This window comes from Pelophylax lessonae, assembly GCF_965119305.1.
Source record: "Pelophylax lessonae genome assembly, chromosome: 2".
Lineage (NCBI taxonomy): Eukaryota > Metazoa > Chordata > Amphibia > Anura > Ranidae > Pelophylax > Pelophylax lessonae.
In genome coordinates, this window is record NC_138769.1 from 33,040,349 (window position 1) to 33,057,350 (window position 17,002).

At 45.5% G+C, this 17,002-nt stretch overlaps 1 protein-coding gene across 1 annotated transcript in view; it reads left to right on the plus strand.

The window, feature by feature from the left end:
- Positions 1–17,002, plus strand: part of LOC309546122 (galactosylgalactosylxylosylprotein 3-beta-glucuronosyltransferase 1-like) — a 299,237-nt gene that overhangs the window by 173,462 nt on the left and 108,773 nt on the right. Inside the window, exon 2 of the mRNA XM_082245654.1 lies at positions 6,972–7,119. Coding sequence (XP_082101780.1) covers positions 7,008–7,119 — 112 coding nt within the window. The 5' untranslated portion in view covers positions 6,972–7,007. The remainder of the gene's footprint in view (positions 1–6,971; positions 7,120–17,002) is intronic.

Genomic DNA, 17,002 nt, shown 5'->3' on the forward strand with positions numbered 1-17,002 from the left:
ACCACAAAACATACCCACACTCCAGAAACAATAGACCCCACTAGCAACAATAGATCTCACAGCAGCCTGCAACAATAGACCCCTCCCTCAGCAGTAGATCCCCCAGTAACAATTACTCCTCCAGCAACAATAGATCCCCTGCCAGCAATAATAAACCTCTGAAGCAACATTAGTTACTTCACAACAATAGATCCATCCAGTGACCAAAGGTCCCTAGCAGCCAGCATCAAAAGACACTCCAGCACACTCTAGTACCCTTTGCCAGCAACAATAAACCTCTCAAGCATTATTAGACCCCTTACAACAATAGATCCCTCCAGTGACCATAGATTCTCCAGCAGCCAGCATTAAAAGACACTTCAGCACACTCTTAGTACCCCTTGCCATTACATACATTCAGTGCTGGAGGTGCCTGAACTGTGTTCCCCAGCGTTCCTGCTGAAAAAAAGCCCTGCACCTTTTACTATTTAAATTTTACATGTCAGGGAAGGACATACCCCATTTAGAAACCTGCAGTCAGTGAAGACGAGTCAGAAGATAACCTGGAGTGGTATTTTATATCCGCACTAAAATTTTGGCTGGAGTTCTACTTTAATATTTGAAAATAGAGCTCATTGGTACCATAGCAAATGATCCTGCAGAAAATGTTGGCACTATGCCAATTATTAAAATATATAAAATGAAAGTTGTGATAAACCTTTCTGCAGTTCTCAATGGGTGCCATTCAGTCCAACAACTCAACAGAAAACTTCATTTCAACACTTGAAAAAGGTGCATGGACCTGTTATCAGATAGCTGATGTAGCAGTTTATATTCCATTATGATTGTCTCATTGTTAAGTCAGACCCAAGCCCTGAGAGCGGAGTGACCGCTTAACTGAGCTGAAATCTAATTATTATTAAACAGAGCACAACGGCACTGAATGGAAATCTGGGAACATTTCTACAGATGACTGCTTCTCACCACTGACCTCCAATTCCAGGGAGAACACCAGAGGATTTCTACAACATTCATCTTCAGCACCTTGCTATCTCACTCCCGGGATCCTTTTTTTGCTGCTGACTTTTAAATGGCCCTGAAACTGAGCCTGCGGGCAGAGAGTTCACTGGTTCGGCACCAACATCTCCCCCTCCTTTCTCTTTCTCTCTCTCTCTCTCTCCCCCCCACCCTCTCTATCCCCAATATGTATATACAGTGGATGTAAAAAGTCTACTGACCCCTGGTAAAATGTCAGGTTCTATTCCTCCTGCTCTACCTCTCTCTCTCCCTCTTACTTCCTTCTGCTTTCTCTCTCTTCTCTTTTCTTCCTTCTACTCTCTCTTCTCTATTATTTCTCCTATCTCTCTCTTTCCCTCTATTCCTTCTGCTCTCTATCATTCTCCATCTCCTGCTCCCCCTCTCCTTCTCTCTGTCTTCCTCCTGCTCTCTCTCTCCTTGTCTTCCTCTGCTCTCTCTCCCTCTCTGTCTTCCTCCTGCTCTCCCTCTCTGTCTTCCTCCTGCTCTCTCTCCCTCTCTGTCTTCCTCCTTCTCTCCCTCTCTGTCTTCCTCCTGCTCTCTCTCCCTCTCTGTCTTCCTCCTGCTCTCTCTCCCTCTCTGTCTTCCTCCTGCTCTCTCTCCCTCTCTGTCTTCCTCCTGCTCTCTCTCCCTCTCTGTCTTTCTCCTGCTCTCTCTCCCTCTCTGTCTTCCTCCTGCTCTCTCTCCCTCTCGTCTTCCTCCTGCTCTCTCTCCCTCTCGTCTTCCTCCTGCTCTCTCTCCCTCTCGTCTTCCTCCTGCTCTCTCTCCCTCTTGTCTTCCTCCTGCTCTGTCTCTGTCTTCCTCCTGCCCTCTCTCTCTCCTTGTCTTCCTCCTGCTCTCTCTCTCCTCGTCTTCCTCCTGCTCTCTCTCCTTGTCTTCCTCCTGCTCTCTCTCCCTCTCTGTCTTCCTCCTGCTCTCTCTCCTTGTCTTCCTCCTGCTCTCTCTCCCTCTCTGTCTTCATCCTGCGCTCTCTCTCCCTCTCTGTCTTTATCCTGCTCTCTCTCTCCCTCTCTGTCTTCCTCCTGCTCTCTCTCCCTCTCTGTCTTCCTCCTGCTCTCTCTCCCTCCTTGTCTTCCTCCTGCTCTCTCTCCCTCCTTGTCTTCCTCCTGCTCTCTCTCCCTCCTTGTCTTCCTCCTGCTCTCTCTCTCTCTCATTGTCTTCCTCCTGCTCTCTCTCTTCTTGTCTTCCTCCTGCTCTCTCTCTCCTTGTCTTCCTCCTGCTCTCTCTCCCTCTCTGTCTTCCTCCTGCTCTCTCTCCCTCTCTGTCTTCCTCCTGCTCTCTCTCCCTCTCTGTCTTCCTCCTGCTCTCTCTCCCTCTCTGTCTTCCTCCTGCTCTCTCTCCCTCTCTGTCTTTCTCCTGCTCTCTCTCCCTCTCTGTCTTCCTCCTGCTCTCTCTCCCTCTCTGTCTTCCTCCTGCTCTCTCTCCCTCTCGTCTTCCTCCTGCTCTCTCTCCCTCTCGTCTTCCTCCTGCTCTCTCTCCCTCTCGTCTTCCTCCTGCTCTCTCTCCCTCTTGTCTTCCTCCTGCTCTGTCTCTGTCTTCCTCCTGCCCTCTCTCTCTCCTTGTCTTCCTCCTGCTCTCTCTCTCCTCGTCTTCCTCCTGCTCTCTCTCCTTGTCTTCCTCCTGCTCTCTCTCCCTCTCTGTCTTCCTCCTGCTCTCTCTCCTTGTCTTCCTCCTGCTCTCTCTCCCTCTCTGTCTTCATCCTGCGCTCTCTCTCCCTCTCTGTCTTTATCCTGCTCTCTCTCTCCCTCTCTGTCTTCCTCCTGCTCTCTCTCCCTCTCTGTCTTCCTCCTGCTCTCTCTCCCTCCTTGTCTTCCTCCTGCTCTCTCTCCCTCCTTGTCTTCCTCCTGCTCTCTCTCCCTCCTTGTCTTCCTCCTGCTCTCTCTCTCTCTCATTGTCTTCCTCCTGCTCTCTCTCTTCTTGTCTTCCTCCTGCTCTCTCTCTCCTTGTCTTCCTCCTGCTCTCTCCTTGTCTTCCCCCTGCTCTCTCTCTCCTTGTCTTCCTCCTGCTCTCTCATTCCTTGTCTTCCTCCTGCTCTCTCTCTCTCTATCTCCTTGTCTTCCTCCTGCTCTCTCTCTCTCTCTCTCCTTGTCTTCCTCCTGCTCGCTCTCTCTCTCTCTCTCTCTCTCTCTCTCTCTCTCTCTCCTTGTTGTAATAATGCAACACTTGTCTTCCTCCTGCTCTCTCTCTTTCTTTCTTTCTTTCTTTCTTTCTTTCTTTCTTTCTTTCTTTCTTTCTTTCTTTCTTTCTTTCTTTCTTATAGATTATACCTTGGGAGCTTTGGTCATCTATCTCCAGAGATCCACCGCTATCCTATGATTGATTCCATCCAGGATCATCATACATTGTGAGATTCAGGGAATACATATAAAGCATTTTAGACCCATCTGCTATAAGGCACTTGGGTCCACATCTTCTGATGAGCATATATCTGTATTCACTTTGCTGGTGTGGGTCTTCTTACCTGATTTTGATCACCTTTACAGTGCTGGATGTTCCTTGCACACCTTCTACATTCTAAAATTTGGGACTTTTTATTAAAGCGGAGTTCCACCCAAAAGTGGAACTTCCGCTTTAGGGAGTCCTGACCCCCCGACATGCCACATTTGGCATGTCATTTTTTTGGGGGGGGAGCGGGTACCTAGTTTTGACAGGTACCCGCTCCCACTTCCGCTCGGAGCGCCGCGGCGCCCTGAGCGGAAGTTCTCCTCTCCCCCTCCCTCCCTGCAATCTTCTGGGACACGTCAGAGGTCCCAGAAGATTGCCGGCCAATCACGGCGCGCAGCGCGACTCGCGCATGCGCAGTGGGTACCCGGCTGTGAAGCCGCAAACTGTAACAGCCGGGTGCCCACAGCAGTGATGCCGGCGCCGAGGGAGAGGATCGAGGCTTCCGGCGGCCGCATCGCTGGACCGTTGGACAGGTGAGTAAATGGCTGGAACTCCGCTTTAAGTACTTTCACTTCACTTAAAGGCTTTATTTTCATCTCTATTTTTTCATTTTTGTCATTATTGATACACTGTTATTTGTTTGTATCTGATAGCTCTGTACTTTTTGCTATATTACATTTGCCATTGAACACCAGAATTGGCAGGTCCACCACTGGTGCTCTGTGATTTTCATAGATGAGAGCAGGGTCACCCTGAGCACATGTGACAGACATGAAAGGGTCTGGAGAAGCCGTGGAGAATGTTATGCTGTCTGTAACATTGTTTAGCAAAACCGGTTTGGTGGTGGGTCAATGATAATCTGGGGAGACATATCCATGGAGGGACGCACAGACCTCTACAGGCTAGACAATGGCACCCTGACTTCCATTAGGTATGGACCCATTGTCAGACCCTATGTTGGTGCAGTGGGTCCTGGGTTCCTCCTGGTGCCCGACAATGCCCAACCTCATGTGCGGAGAGTATGCAGCCAGTTCCTGGAGGATGAAGGAATTAATACCATTAAATGGCACCCCGCTTGCCTGAACTAAATTGAATAGAACACCTCTGGGACATTATGTTTTGGTCCATCTGATGCCGCCAGGTTGCATCTCAGTCTGTTCAGGAGCTCAGTGATGCCCTGGTCCAGATCTGGGAGGAAATACCCCAGGACACCATCCGTTGTCCCATTAGGAGCATGCCCCAACATTGTCAGGCATGCATACAAGCACGCGGGGGCCATACAAACTACTGAATACCATTTTGAGTTGCTGCAATGAAATTTCAACAAAATGGACTAGCCTGCTGCATAATTTTTTCATTTTGATTTTCAGGGTGTCTTTAACCACTTTAAGACCGGAAGGATTTGCCCCCTACCTGACCAGGCCCTATTTTGCGCTTCGGCACTGCGCTATTTTAACGGACAATTGCGCGATCGTGCGACGCTGTACCCAAATAAAATTGATGTCCTTTTTTTCCCACAAATAGAGCTTTCTTTTGGTGGTATTTGTTCACCTGTGCGATTTTTATTTTTTGCACTATAAACAAAAAATAGCGACAATTTTGAAAAAAAAAAACAATATTTTTCACATTCTGATATATGACATTCTCAAAAAAAAAAAAATGTAAAAAGCAAAATGTTTTAACATTTTAGGCCAATTTGTTTTCTGCTACATATTTTTGGTAAAAAGAATCCCAATAAGCATATTTTGATTGGTTTGCGCAAAAGTTATCGCGTCTACTAACTACAGGAAATATTTATGTAAATTTTATTTTATTTTTTTGTTTTACTAGTAATGGTGGCAATCTGCGATTTTTGGCAGGACTGCGACATTGCAGCAGACAGATCGGACCCCTGACTGACATTTTTGACACTTTTGGGGGGACCAGTGACATTACTACAGTAATCAGTGCTAAAAATATGCACTGTTACTGTAATAATGACACTGGCAGGGAAAGGGTTAACATTATGGGTGGTCAAGGGGTTAAATGTGAGCCTAGGGTGATTCTAACTGTGGGGGGTGTGTCTTCTGAAATGACCATAGAGACCTGTAATCCTATAGGATCACATGGGCTCTATGATCATTCCAGGGAGAACGGTCGGCTGTGTTTACAACAGCTGACCGTTCATCTCTGTCAGTGGGGAGCGATTGCGGGTGTCAGGGGGCAATCAGAGCCGCCTGCCCGCTGCATCAGCTTCCCCGCTGACGAGCAGGGGCGAGAGTGTGGCAGCGCGCGCTCGCCCCCCTAGCCTCCCGAGAGCGAGCGCCGTACATGTACGGCGATTTGCCTGGGAGCGGCTGCCTGCCGCAGTATAACTGCGGCGGGCGGACGTAAAACAGCTAAATTCAGCCCTGTAGGTTGATCATTTTCATTTCCAATAAACAATGTGGCATCCTTCCCTTCCTAACACATTACCCAGTCCATATCAGTATAGATATCCAGTATCATATTTTACTCCATTGAGATCTGATGTGTTTTCAAAGTGTTCCTTCAATTTTTTTGAGCAGTGTATATATATACAGTATATATATATATTTATATATATATATATATATATATATATTTATATGTATATATATGTATACACACAGACAGACACACTCACACCATTGTTGCCTGCATATTTCTCCTCTCTGGATGAATACTCGTGGATCTCTGCAGTCTCCTGTTATCTCCGCCCTCATCCAGCCCCCTCCAGCTCTCCTTGGCTTTCCTTTGACTAATCTCTTCCTCCCTTGCTGGCAAAGTCTCACAAGAGTTAGAGAAAGAGCTGTGTATGATGTCATAAGCCCAGGCCAGTGATGGCGAACCTTGGCACCCCAGATGTTTTGGAATTACATTTCCCATGATGCTCAAGCACTCTGCAGTGTAGTTGCGAATGATGGCAAATGTAGTTCCAAAACATCTGGGGGTGCCAAGGTCCGCCATGACTGGCCTAGGCTAACTACCAGACAAGAAAAAGGGAATGGGCTGTATAAGGTATTTATTGTCAGAAAATGTTTTTTTACCCAAAGTTAAAACAACAAGGGCAGAAGATTTATAGATGGAAAGATAAAAAAAATGGCAGAATAGCCGCTTTAAATGTTAGTTTTTAAAATGAGTCACTTTTACAAATAGTGCCATAAAAAATGAAATTATAATGAGTCAAAAATGTTGTTTATCATAAACTTATACTCAGGGCTTTCTTTAACGCAGGGCAAAAAGGGCAGCTGCCCCGGGCCCAGTTAATGCTGTGGGGCCCCTTCAGCCCCTGCTGCCTGCAAATAGTTGATAAGTGTATTCCGGGGGGGCCCCAAAAAAATGTTTGCCCAGGGTCCAATCAATATTAAAGACGGCCCTGCTTATACTTTATATTAAACTTTAATTTTGCATCTTTTATTGCCATTTGTAGTAAAAAAAACATGGTTTCTACTATATATACTATACTATTTCTACTATATAGTGATATCAAGAATCAAAACTATTGTGCCAACAATTGTAAGCTCTTTTACCTACATGATTGTTAACCTTCAGGATCTTTCTTTTCCATCCAGGTAAAGAGATGACCTGGTACGGAAAGTCTCAACAGCATGCTGAGGAGACGAAACCTTCTCACTACACTGCTCATCGTCCTACCATGGGCCCTACTCCTAACACTGTGGCATCAGCACCCCACCAGCCGCTACCTCACCCTGCTAAAAAGTAAGGAACCCAACAAATACAATTCGATATACAACAGTATGGAAGAACTGAGGAAGAATGACTGAAAGAAAAGAGGGAGAAAGAGAGGAAGAGTGGGAAGAAAGGGAGGAGGAGAAAAGAGAGGAGAAGTGTGAGATGGTGGTGGGAGGGAAATAGGAAGGGGAAAACGATAGAAAAGTGAGAGATGGTATATAAATGGACATTGTAGCATTGATCAAAAGATTGGAGTGCCACACTAAAATGTTGAAATACAAATAGAAAGTTTTATTCCAAATTTGTAGCAAACTAAATAGTAACGCATTTCATGGGTCCCCATTCCACCCCCTTCATCAGGACATAAGAAAATGACTGTTATAAGACTTGAGCTGTAGCTGAAATCAGGATAATTGTACATTAAAAAAATCTTCAGCAGCAGGATTTCAACGCTTGGCTTTCATCATTTTATTGGGGCGCTCCAATCCTTTGATCCAACCATTATACTAACTTCCCCAGGATTTCCATGGAGGTCCCTCGGGGTGTGAAAGCAGCCCATACATCACCTAGATGCCCTGTTAAGATAATACTAGTTTTATTTATATCACCAATCATAGGTACCAGGTAACATCCACCTAGGATTCCAGCCCCATTAAATTCACTAAACAATGCCCCTTTCCTAAAATCAGTGGGAGCAATAGTGCCCCATCGATGGTGTCAGTGGGAGAAATATTGCCTCATTGAGGGTGTCAGTGGAAAAAATATTGTCCCATTGTTGGTATCGGGGGGAGGAATAGTATCCCATTGTTAGTGTCAGTGGGGGGTATAGTGCCCCATCAATGGTGTCAGTGGGCGAAAAAGTGCCCCATTGATGGTGTCCGTGGGAGGGATAGTGCCTCATTATGGTGTCAGTGGTTGGAATAGTGCCCCATCCATAGTGTCAGTGTGAGGAATAGTGCCTCATCAATGGTGTCAGTAGGAGAAATAGCATCCCATTGTTAGTGTCAGTGGGAAGCATAGTGCCCCCATTGATGGTGTCAGTGGGAGGAATAGCATTCCATTGTTAGTGTCAGTGGGAAGCATAGTGCCCCTATTGATGGTGTCAGTGGGAAGAATAGTACCTCATCAATGGTGTCAGTGATAGGAATAGTGCCCCCTCAATAGTGTCAGTGGGAGAAATAGTGCCCCATTGATGGTGTCAGTGGGAGAAATAGTGCCCCATCGATGGTGTCAGTGGGAGGAATAGTGCCCCATCGATGGTGTCAGTGGGAGGAATAGTGCCCCATCTATGGTGTCAGTGGGAGGAATAGTGCCCCATCGATGGTGTCAGTGGGAGGAATAGTGCCCCATCGATGGTGTCAGTGGGAAGAATAGTGCCCCATCAATGGTGTCAGTGGGAGGAATAGTGCCCCATCAATTGTGTCAGTGGGAGGAATAGTGCCCCATCAATGGTGTCAGTGGGAGGAATAGTGCCCCATCATTGTTATCAGTGGGAGGAATAGGGCCTCATCAATGGTGTCAGTGGGAGGAATAGTGCCTCATCATTGGTGTCAGATGGAGGAACAGTGCCCCAAGGGTTGGATAAAGGCAAGCAAAAGGCCACATTTGACCCCAGGCTGCAGTTTGGATACCACTGCTAAAGACTAAAAAGTACAATTTTTTTTCTTGTTCTTTTTTTAGTCAGCTACATATGAAATTTAGTCTTCACAGCCCAAAGACACATCAGCAGTGACTCATTTCTTATCAGATGGTTCAGTCCAAAGATTTAGTTGGACAAATTATGTACAAAGTAATAAATGGCAATTTGTAATATATATATAAATATATATTTGTAATATATACATATAAATAGAATATAATAATAATAATAAAAATAAAAAATAATAAAAATAATAATAAATATATATATATATATATATATATATATATATATACACACACACACACATAGTATGGCAAAGCTTCACAGGAAAGCTACAGGCTGGATGCAGAGCCACCTCTGCACACCCCGCTGTGCTAGGTCACATGATATCTGAGTCTGCCTGCACATTTCAATCAGCCAGCACATAGTGACATTTTTTTTTTTTTTTGTGAATCAATAATGTGGTAGTATGATAGGGAGAACAATGCCCAATAAGGAGGACCCCAGGGAGAATTTTGCACTATAGCCTTTAAAGCAGAAGTCTAGTTTTATCTAGTTTTTTTTTTTTTTTTTTTTATCAAAGGTCAGTATAACAGCAAAATCTGTTTTTTTTTTATCTTTTTATGGGCTCTTTATTTATATTTTTAGTTCGGAGATCTTCTTTAAGCCGTTAGCTATGCCATTAGATAAAAGGAACAATAGAGGATAGAGAGAGAGGGAAAAAAAATGTTGTCAGGGGAGAAGAGAGATGAGGAAAGGAAATAAAAAGGGACCAAAAATATAGTGAGAGAGGATAAAAGGAAATGTGATTTTTGGGATAGAGAATGATCTAATTATTAGCATTAATATACTGTAATTGTTATTCATTAGTTCAAGTGAACTATCATTTTTTTTTTTATTATGTATATGTACATTTGTTATAGTTTTAAATCAATAAATGTCTTTTTTATGAAAAATTGTGCTTTAATTGTAATCACCCCTTCTACATTGTCCTTTATAAAATCCCACTTTTTCTGTATCTTGATTTTTTGCTCTATATTGGGATGATGGCCAGGTAATCACAGTACCTTTGTGTGAACTATCATCCTTAGTGTCTGGCACATATAGCAGGTACTGTAACTTTCTTGAATACGGTCCTGGGTTTGTTCTGTTACTGAAGTTTACAGGACATGACTTCAGGCAAAAATGATATGTCCAAAGCAAACTTTATCTAAGGCAAATATGTATGACATTTCTGTTGCCTGTTCTAAGTTTTTTTTTTTTAAAACTCGCAGTCTGAAATTTTGACAGTAACTCAGTAATGACTATTCTCTCTCATATAAAATGCCAATAGCAAATGGTCTGGCAGAAGCCTGTTTTAGACATGTGCAGGACAAAAAAATTTGGTTTAAAAAAAAAAAATTTTGTTTAGTTTTGATTCGCTATTTAACCACTTTAATACAGGGCAGTTAAACACCTTCCCGCCCAGACCAATTTTCAGCTTTCAGCGCTCTCACACTTTGAATGACAATTGCTCAGTCATGCTACACTGTAACCAAACAAAATACCATTTTTATCATTTTTTTCACACAAATAGAGCTTTCTTTTGGTGGTATTTGATCACAACTGGGTTTTTTAATTTTTGTGATATAAGCAGAAAAAGAGCAAAAATTTTGAAAAAAAAACACTTTTTTTTAGTTTCCATTAAAAAATTTTGCAAAAAATTAATTTTTCTTCATACATTTTGGCCAAAATGTATACTGCTACTTATCTCTAGTAAAAAATAACCCATATTAGTGTATATTATTTAGTCTGTGTGAAAGTTATTGAGTCTAGAAGCTATGGTACCAATTCCTAAAAATTGATCACACCTGATGTACTAACGGCCTATCTCCTTTCTTGAGGCCCTAAAATGTCAGAACAGTACAAATACCCCCCAAATGACCCCTTTTTGGAAAGTAGACAGTCCAACGTATTTAGTAAGAGGCATGGTGAGTTTTTTTAAGTTTTAATTTTTTCCCACAATTCTTGGGAAAATGAAGAAAAAAATTGTTTTTTCTTTTTTTTCCCACAAAGTTGTCAATTTATAAACTATTTCTAATACCTAGCATGTACACAGCAAAAATGACACCCCAAAATACATTCTGCCACTCCTCCTGAGTATGGAAATACCACATGTGTGAGACTTTTACACAGCCTGGCTACATACAGAGACCCAACGTCCAGGGAGCTCCTTCAAGCGTTCTAGGAGCATAAATACACTTATAACTTTCTGACTACATATCACACTTTTGAAGGCCCTGACTGGCCAGGACAATGGAATTGCCCACAAAATGACCCCATTTTGGAAAGAAAACACTCCAACGTATATTCTATGAGGCATTGTGAGTCTTTTGAACATGTCATTTTTTTCCACCAGTTTTTGGAAAACGTGGGAAAAAAATGAAAACCTATTTTTTTTACACAAAGTTGTCAATTTATAGGATATTTTTAACACATAGCATGTACATAGCAAAAATGACACCTCAAAATACATTGTGCCACTCCTCCTGAGTATGGCAATACCTCATGTGTGAGACTTTTTTACAGCCAGGCCACATACAGAAGTCCAACATTGAAGTAGCACCTCCAGGCGTTCTCGGAGCATAAAATACACTTTTCATTTCTCAACCACCTATTACACTTTTGAAGGCCCTGGAGCACCAGCACATTGAAAAAGCCCACTAAATGACCCCATTTTGGAAAGCAAACACCCCGACGTATAATCTATGAGGCATAATGAGTCTTTTGAACATGTCATTTTTTTCCAGAATCTTTCGGAAAATGTGGGAAAAAAATGAAAACGCATTTTTTTTACACAAAGTTGTCCATTTATAAAATATTTCCAACACATAGCATGTACATAGCAAAAATGACACCTCAAAATACATTCTGCCACTCCTCCTGAGTATGGCGATACCACATGTGTGAGACTTTTTTACAGCCAGGCCACATACAGAAGTCCAACATTGAAGTAGCACCTCCAGGCGTTCTCGGAGCATAAAAACGGAAAATTGTTATCAAATACTTACCGTAATTTTCCTTTCCTGATGGACTCCATGGCAGCTTACGTGTGGGTTAGTCCCGCCTCCTCCTACCTCATAGGACCCTACTCCCATAAATTTTTACACCGTGCCAGAGGCTGTGTTCCATAAATAGCCTACTCCAGCAGATGGGAGGGGACTCCAGCTGCCATGGAGTCCATCAGGAAAGGAAAATTACGGTAAGTATTTGATAACAATTTTCCGTTTTCCTGACAGACTCCATGGCAGCTTACGTGTGGGAAATAACTAGCCAAACACACAAGGGTGGGAAACTGCTGGCCAAAAGAAATTTAATTTGCACCATCAACAGACAGTACTTGCAAACCAAAGTTAACAGAAGACAATGAAGCTGGCTCAATACAATAATGAGTCATGAAAGTGTTAATGGAAGACCATGATGCCGCCTTGCATATTACTTCAGGGGCCACATGACAAGAAGCCGCCCAGGATGTGGACACCCCTCTTGTCGAATGCGCGGTCACCGCTTCTGGAGGAGCCAAGCCCTTAGCCTTATATGCCCATTGGATGGTCTGAACAATCCATGCCGCTATGGATCTTGAAGAGGCCCGCAAGCCCTTGTTCTTTCCATGGAGGAGAACAAATAGATAATCTGAACGCCTGAAGGAAGCTGTTGCATCCAGGTACAGTCTCAGAATTGCACCCACATCTAATGGATGTGTATTCGGATCATCTGACGATTTGAATGTTGGAAGGACAATCTCCTGGTTCTCGTGGAAAACAGAGACCACCTTGGGGTGTGATCCCAACATGGGGATAAGAACCACACGATCTGGGAAGAAGGTCAGGAATGGTTCTTTGCAACCCAGAGAACTAATCTCGGAGACTCTTTTAGCCGAGGTGACGGCAACCAAGAAGGCCAATATCAGAGACAGATCTTTAATGGAGAGTTGCTCTGTGTGACTTCTTATGACGTCAGAAAGGAAGTTCAAGACGAGTGGAAGATCCCATTTAAGGAACCTTGGCTTCCTCTGTGGCCTGAGTCTGGAAGCTCCCCGAAAGAATTGACGAACAAGGGGATGAGACGCCCAAGAAGTTCCTGTGAAGGCCGAAATAGCAGAAACTTGCACACGTAGAGAGCTAACGGATAATGGTAGGTCCAGTCCCGACTGCAGGAAACCAAGAATATGCTGGATATTCAGGTCATTGCATGACCCCCCTTTCTTGGTAACAAAATCCATGAACTTGGACCAGATCCTTCCGTAGACCTTGTTAGTGCCCGCTCTTCTGGCACTTAAGAGAGTAGAAATTGCCCCACTCGGGCAACCTAACGCCTCCAGCCTTTCCCTCTCAAAAACCATGCCTTCAGGTGCAGATGAGCCGCGCATGGGTGCAGAGTTGCTCCCTGGGACAGAAGGTCTGGCCTGATGGGTAGAGGCACTGGATCCCGAAAACTGAGGAGCATCAGCAGTGGAAACCATGGCCTGTTCGGCCAGTATGGGGCTATTGTTAGCACTTCCACATCTTCCATCCTGAGTCTCGCCAGGAACCGGAGAATGACAGGAACTGGGGGAAAGGCATATGCCCTGTGAAATCTCCAATGGTCTGTCAGAGCATCCGTCCCAAAGGCTTGGGGACAACTGAACCTCACATAATACTTCGGAAGCTTGTGATTGCATGGAGATGCAAATAGATCCACTTCTGGGTGAAATTCCAGAGAAGTGAGCCACTGGAAGACATCATTGTGAAGGCTCCATTCGTTGTTGTCCAAGCGGACTCTTGAGAGGAAGTCCACTTGAACATTCTGTACCCCTGGAAGAAACACTGCAGTGAGGTTGACCAGGTGTTTCTGGGCCCAATATAAAATTGGATCTACCTCCTTCAACAGGGAGTGCCTCCTTGTCGCTTCACATAGGAGACCGCGGTCGTATTGTCCATCCTCAGGATCACAGAAGTCCCTTCTATTAGGTGACGGAATGCTTTCAGATCGCAGAACGCGGCTCGCAATTCTAGAGTATTTGACACTACCCTGTGAGCTTGGAAATCCCAGCTGCCCTGGGCTATCTCTGTCTGACAGAGGGCACCCCATCCGGTGTTGCTGGCGTCCGTGGTAACTGTGATCCAAGAGATGGGCATGATGGAATGGCAATTGAGGAGATTTTTGCTCTGCAGCCACCATGGAAGGCTCTCCCGCATTGATGATGTTATGCGAATGAGGTGATTTTGATCTCCTGGACGCCACTGATGGAGAAACCCCACTTGGAAAGGCCGCATATTCCACTGTGCCCACTTCACCATTGGAGTCGTGGCTACCATGGTCCCAACCAATCTTAGACACTGAGATGCTCGAAGGTGAGTGGCCGTCATAGCTAGGCGTACCCTGTCCCTGACTACCGGGATCTTCTCGAGGGGCAAAGAAATTGTGCCTCGACTTGTGTCGAACTGAGCTCCCAGAAATATTAACGACTGGGTAGGCTCCAGATGGCTCTTCTCCATGTTCAGTAACCAGCCGAACTCGCGAAGAGTGGCTATTACCTGAGACCTGTGTACCAGAAGTTGTTCTCGGTCTTGTGACAGCAGGAGCAGGTCGTCCAGATAATGGTGTAGACGGACGCCTTTGGTCCTGATCAAAGCCACCACTGCTAGTAAGACCTTTAAGAATACCCGCGGCGATGTAGTAAGCCCAAACGGGAGACAGACAAACTGTAGATGATTCTGATCTACTGCGAATCGTAGGAACTTCTGGTAATCTGCTGCCACTGGCACATGGAAATAGGCGTCCTTGAGGTCGATTGACACAAGCCAGTCTGCCGGTTGTATTGCTTGACGGATGGTGAATAGCGTCTCCATCTTGAATTTTTCCTTCTTGATAAAAGAGTTCAGGTGCGTGAGGTCTATGACCGGTCTCCAAGCACCGCTCTTTTTCTGAACCAAGAAGAGAGGGGAGTATAGACCCTGGAACTTCTCGTTGGTTGGAACTGGAACCACTGCGCCTTGAGCCACCAACAGATCTACGTAAGACAGAAGGCCTTGTCTTTTCTCTTCTGACTGTGGCAATGAGGTTGGAATGAACCTCAGTCTGGGCGGACTGCAGAATTTCCAGGAATGGCCTGTTGATACTGTCTTGACGACCCAGAAGTCGTTTATCGAGGTTGCCCAGACGTGTTGGAAGCATAGTAGCCGAGCCCCGACTTGCTCCGCCTGGGCAGGCACAACGTCAAAAAGACTTTGTGGCCTCCCAACCACCAGAAGACCCTCCTCTGGGTGCTTTCTGTCCTGAAGGCTGCGGTCTTCTCCAGTTCTTTCGGAATTGACGGCCAGGCTTATATAGGCGAGCATCCCTTGATCGATCAGCCTCTTGCCTGGGCTGAGACCTCTTCTGGTCCAGCAAGCGCCTATCCTGGGAAAGGAACCGCGACTTACCACCTGTGGCATGGGAAACGGCGCTTTCTAACTTTTTGCTGAATAGGAAGGACCCCTCAAATGGAATTCGGCACTAGGCCTGTTTTGACGCAGGATCGGCCAACCAAGGACGTAACCAAAGAGCCCGTTTTGCAGTAACCGATGAAAGCATTACCCGTGCCGCAAGGCGGACCATGTCTAGGGAGGCCTCCCCCAAAAAAAAAACAGCCGCCAGCCTCAGTTCATGTATTGGCGAATTTCTTGCGACTTCTTCCGACGCGCTTCTGAGTGTTGTGTCCACACTGTCTGTCCACACCTCCATTGCTTTAGACAGGGCTGCGAGAGCCAATGCTGGCTTGCATGCCATTCCTGCTGACACATAGATGCGCTTGAGGTCTGAATCAATGCGTCTCTCAAGGCCATCCTTAAAGGCCACTGTGTCTTCAAGCGGAAGGGTGACATGACGCACCAGACGCATCAGTGCTGCATCCACCAGAGGTGCAGATTCCAGGTGTTTAACCTCTTCCGTTTTAAACGGGTACATTTTGTTCACTTTGGAGAGTAGAGAGTTTTTTCTCTCTGTGCAGCCCCATTCGTCTGTAAGAATTTCGCAGACCTCCCCTAACAGGGGAAAGAAAGGGCGTTCCTTCTAGAGGTGCTTAAAATACCTCTTCTGTTTAGAGGGTGACTCTACCGGCTCATCCCACTTCAGGGCTTCCTTCACAGCTTTGACCAAGGAGGGAACCATGGCAAAGTCAAAACCCGCACCAGGGTCGTCTGCTTCAAGCTCACCCTCAGAGTAGTCAGATGAGGAGTGACTGTGCTGGGAAGGCCCAGGGATATGAATATTTTAACCAGCCGGAGTACTCGCCATCCTGGGGGAGGAAGTTCCAGCACAAGCAGGATCCGAGGTTTTTAAGGACTCCATAACTATTCGCCTGACCAGCGACTCCATCTGCTGGTTGCTGTCTTCCCTTTTGTTTGCAGCATGTGCAAAACAGGGCTCACAGAGCGACTTTCCATCAGGATCTTTTGTCAGAGTGGTGGTGTCCTGAAGTAGCTCCAGACTCTTCACCATGTCGCCTAGAGGACGACCGATGATGATTGATGATGAATGCCGCGTTTGCGACCTGGGAGGATCTTTATCTTCACGGGCTGAGTGACGTCTTTCAGACCTAGAAGGGCTTTAGGAAAGAAAATAAAGACTCAACAGAACAGCAGAAAAAAAACCCCCCAAACATTACAGGGAGAGGAATAAAACCAATCTTACCTGTAATGTAAGGGCTGTCCACCAGGGGGCGGTGAGACATCCATATCACTTTAGGAAACTGCAAGAGATTATGAATGAGTGACATGCAGAAAGCAGGCAGGAAGCCTATTCAGCATAATCACAGCCATCTCTCACCTTTAAAGATTCCTGCAGAGCACGGGGAAGCCGCTGGAAACATTGCTGAACAAACCCACAGATAGCTGAAACTAACAGCTATTTGAATTTGCTACTGGAATAATGTCACCGCCCCCATCCCCCCCACCTGTGCAAACCAAGCCTCGATTCAGATCGAGCCTGGAAGGCACCGCCCCCCCACCTGTGTGAACCAAGCCTCGATTCAGATCGAGCCTGGAAGACACCAGGAAGCAGTGGAGTGGAGGGGAAGGACGTGGAATGGAACGCCATGCATCCCACAGCCAAACTAGAACCCAGGGAGAGATAAGTAACAAACAACAGGAGAATATACAAAAACAAACTGCTGCCATAGAATGTAAAGCAGGATACATCACCACTTCCACGACCAGGCCCTGGACCATACGGACACCACGGCTGCACACATGATGGGGCGTATTAATG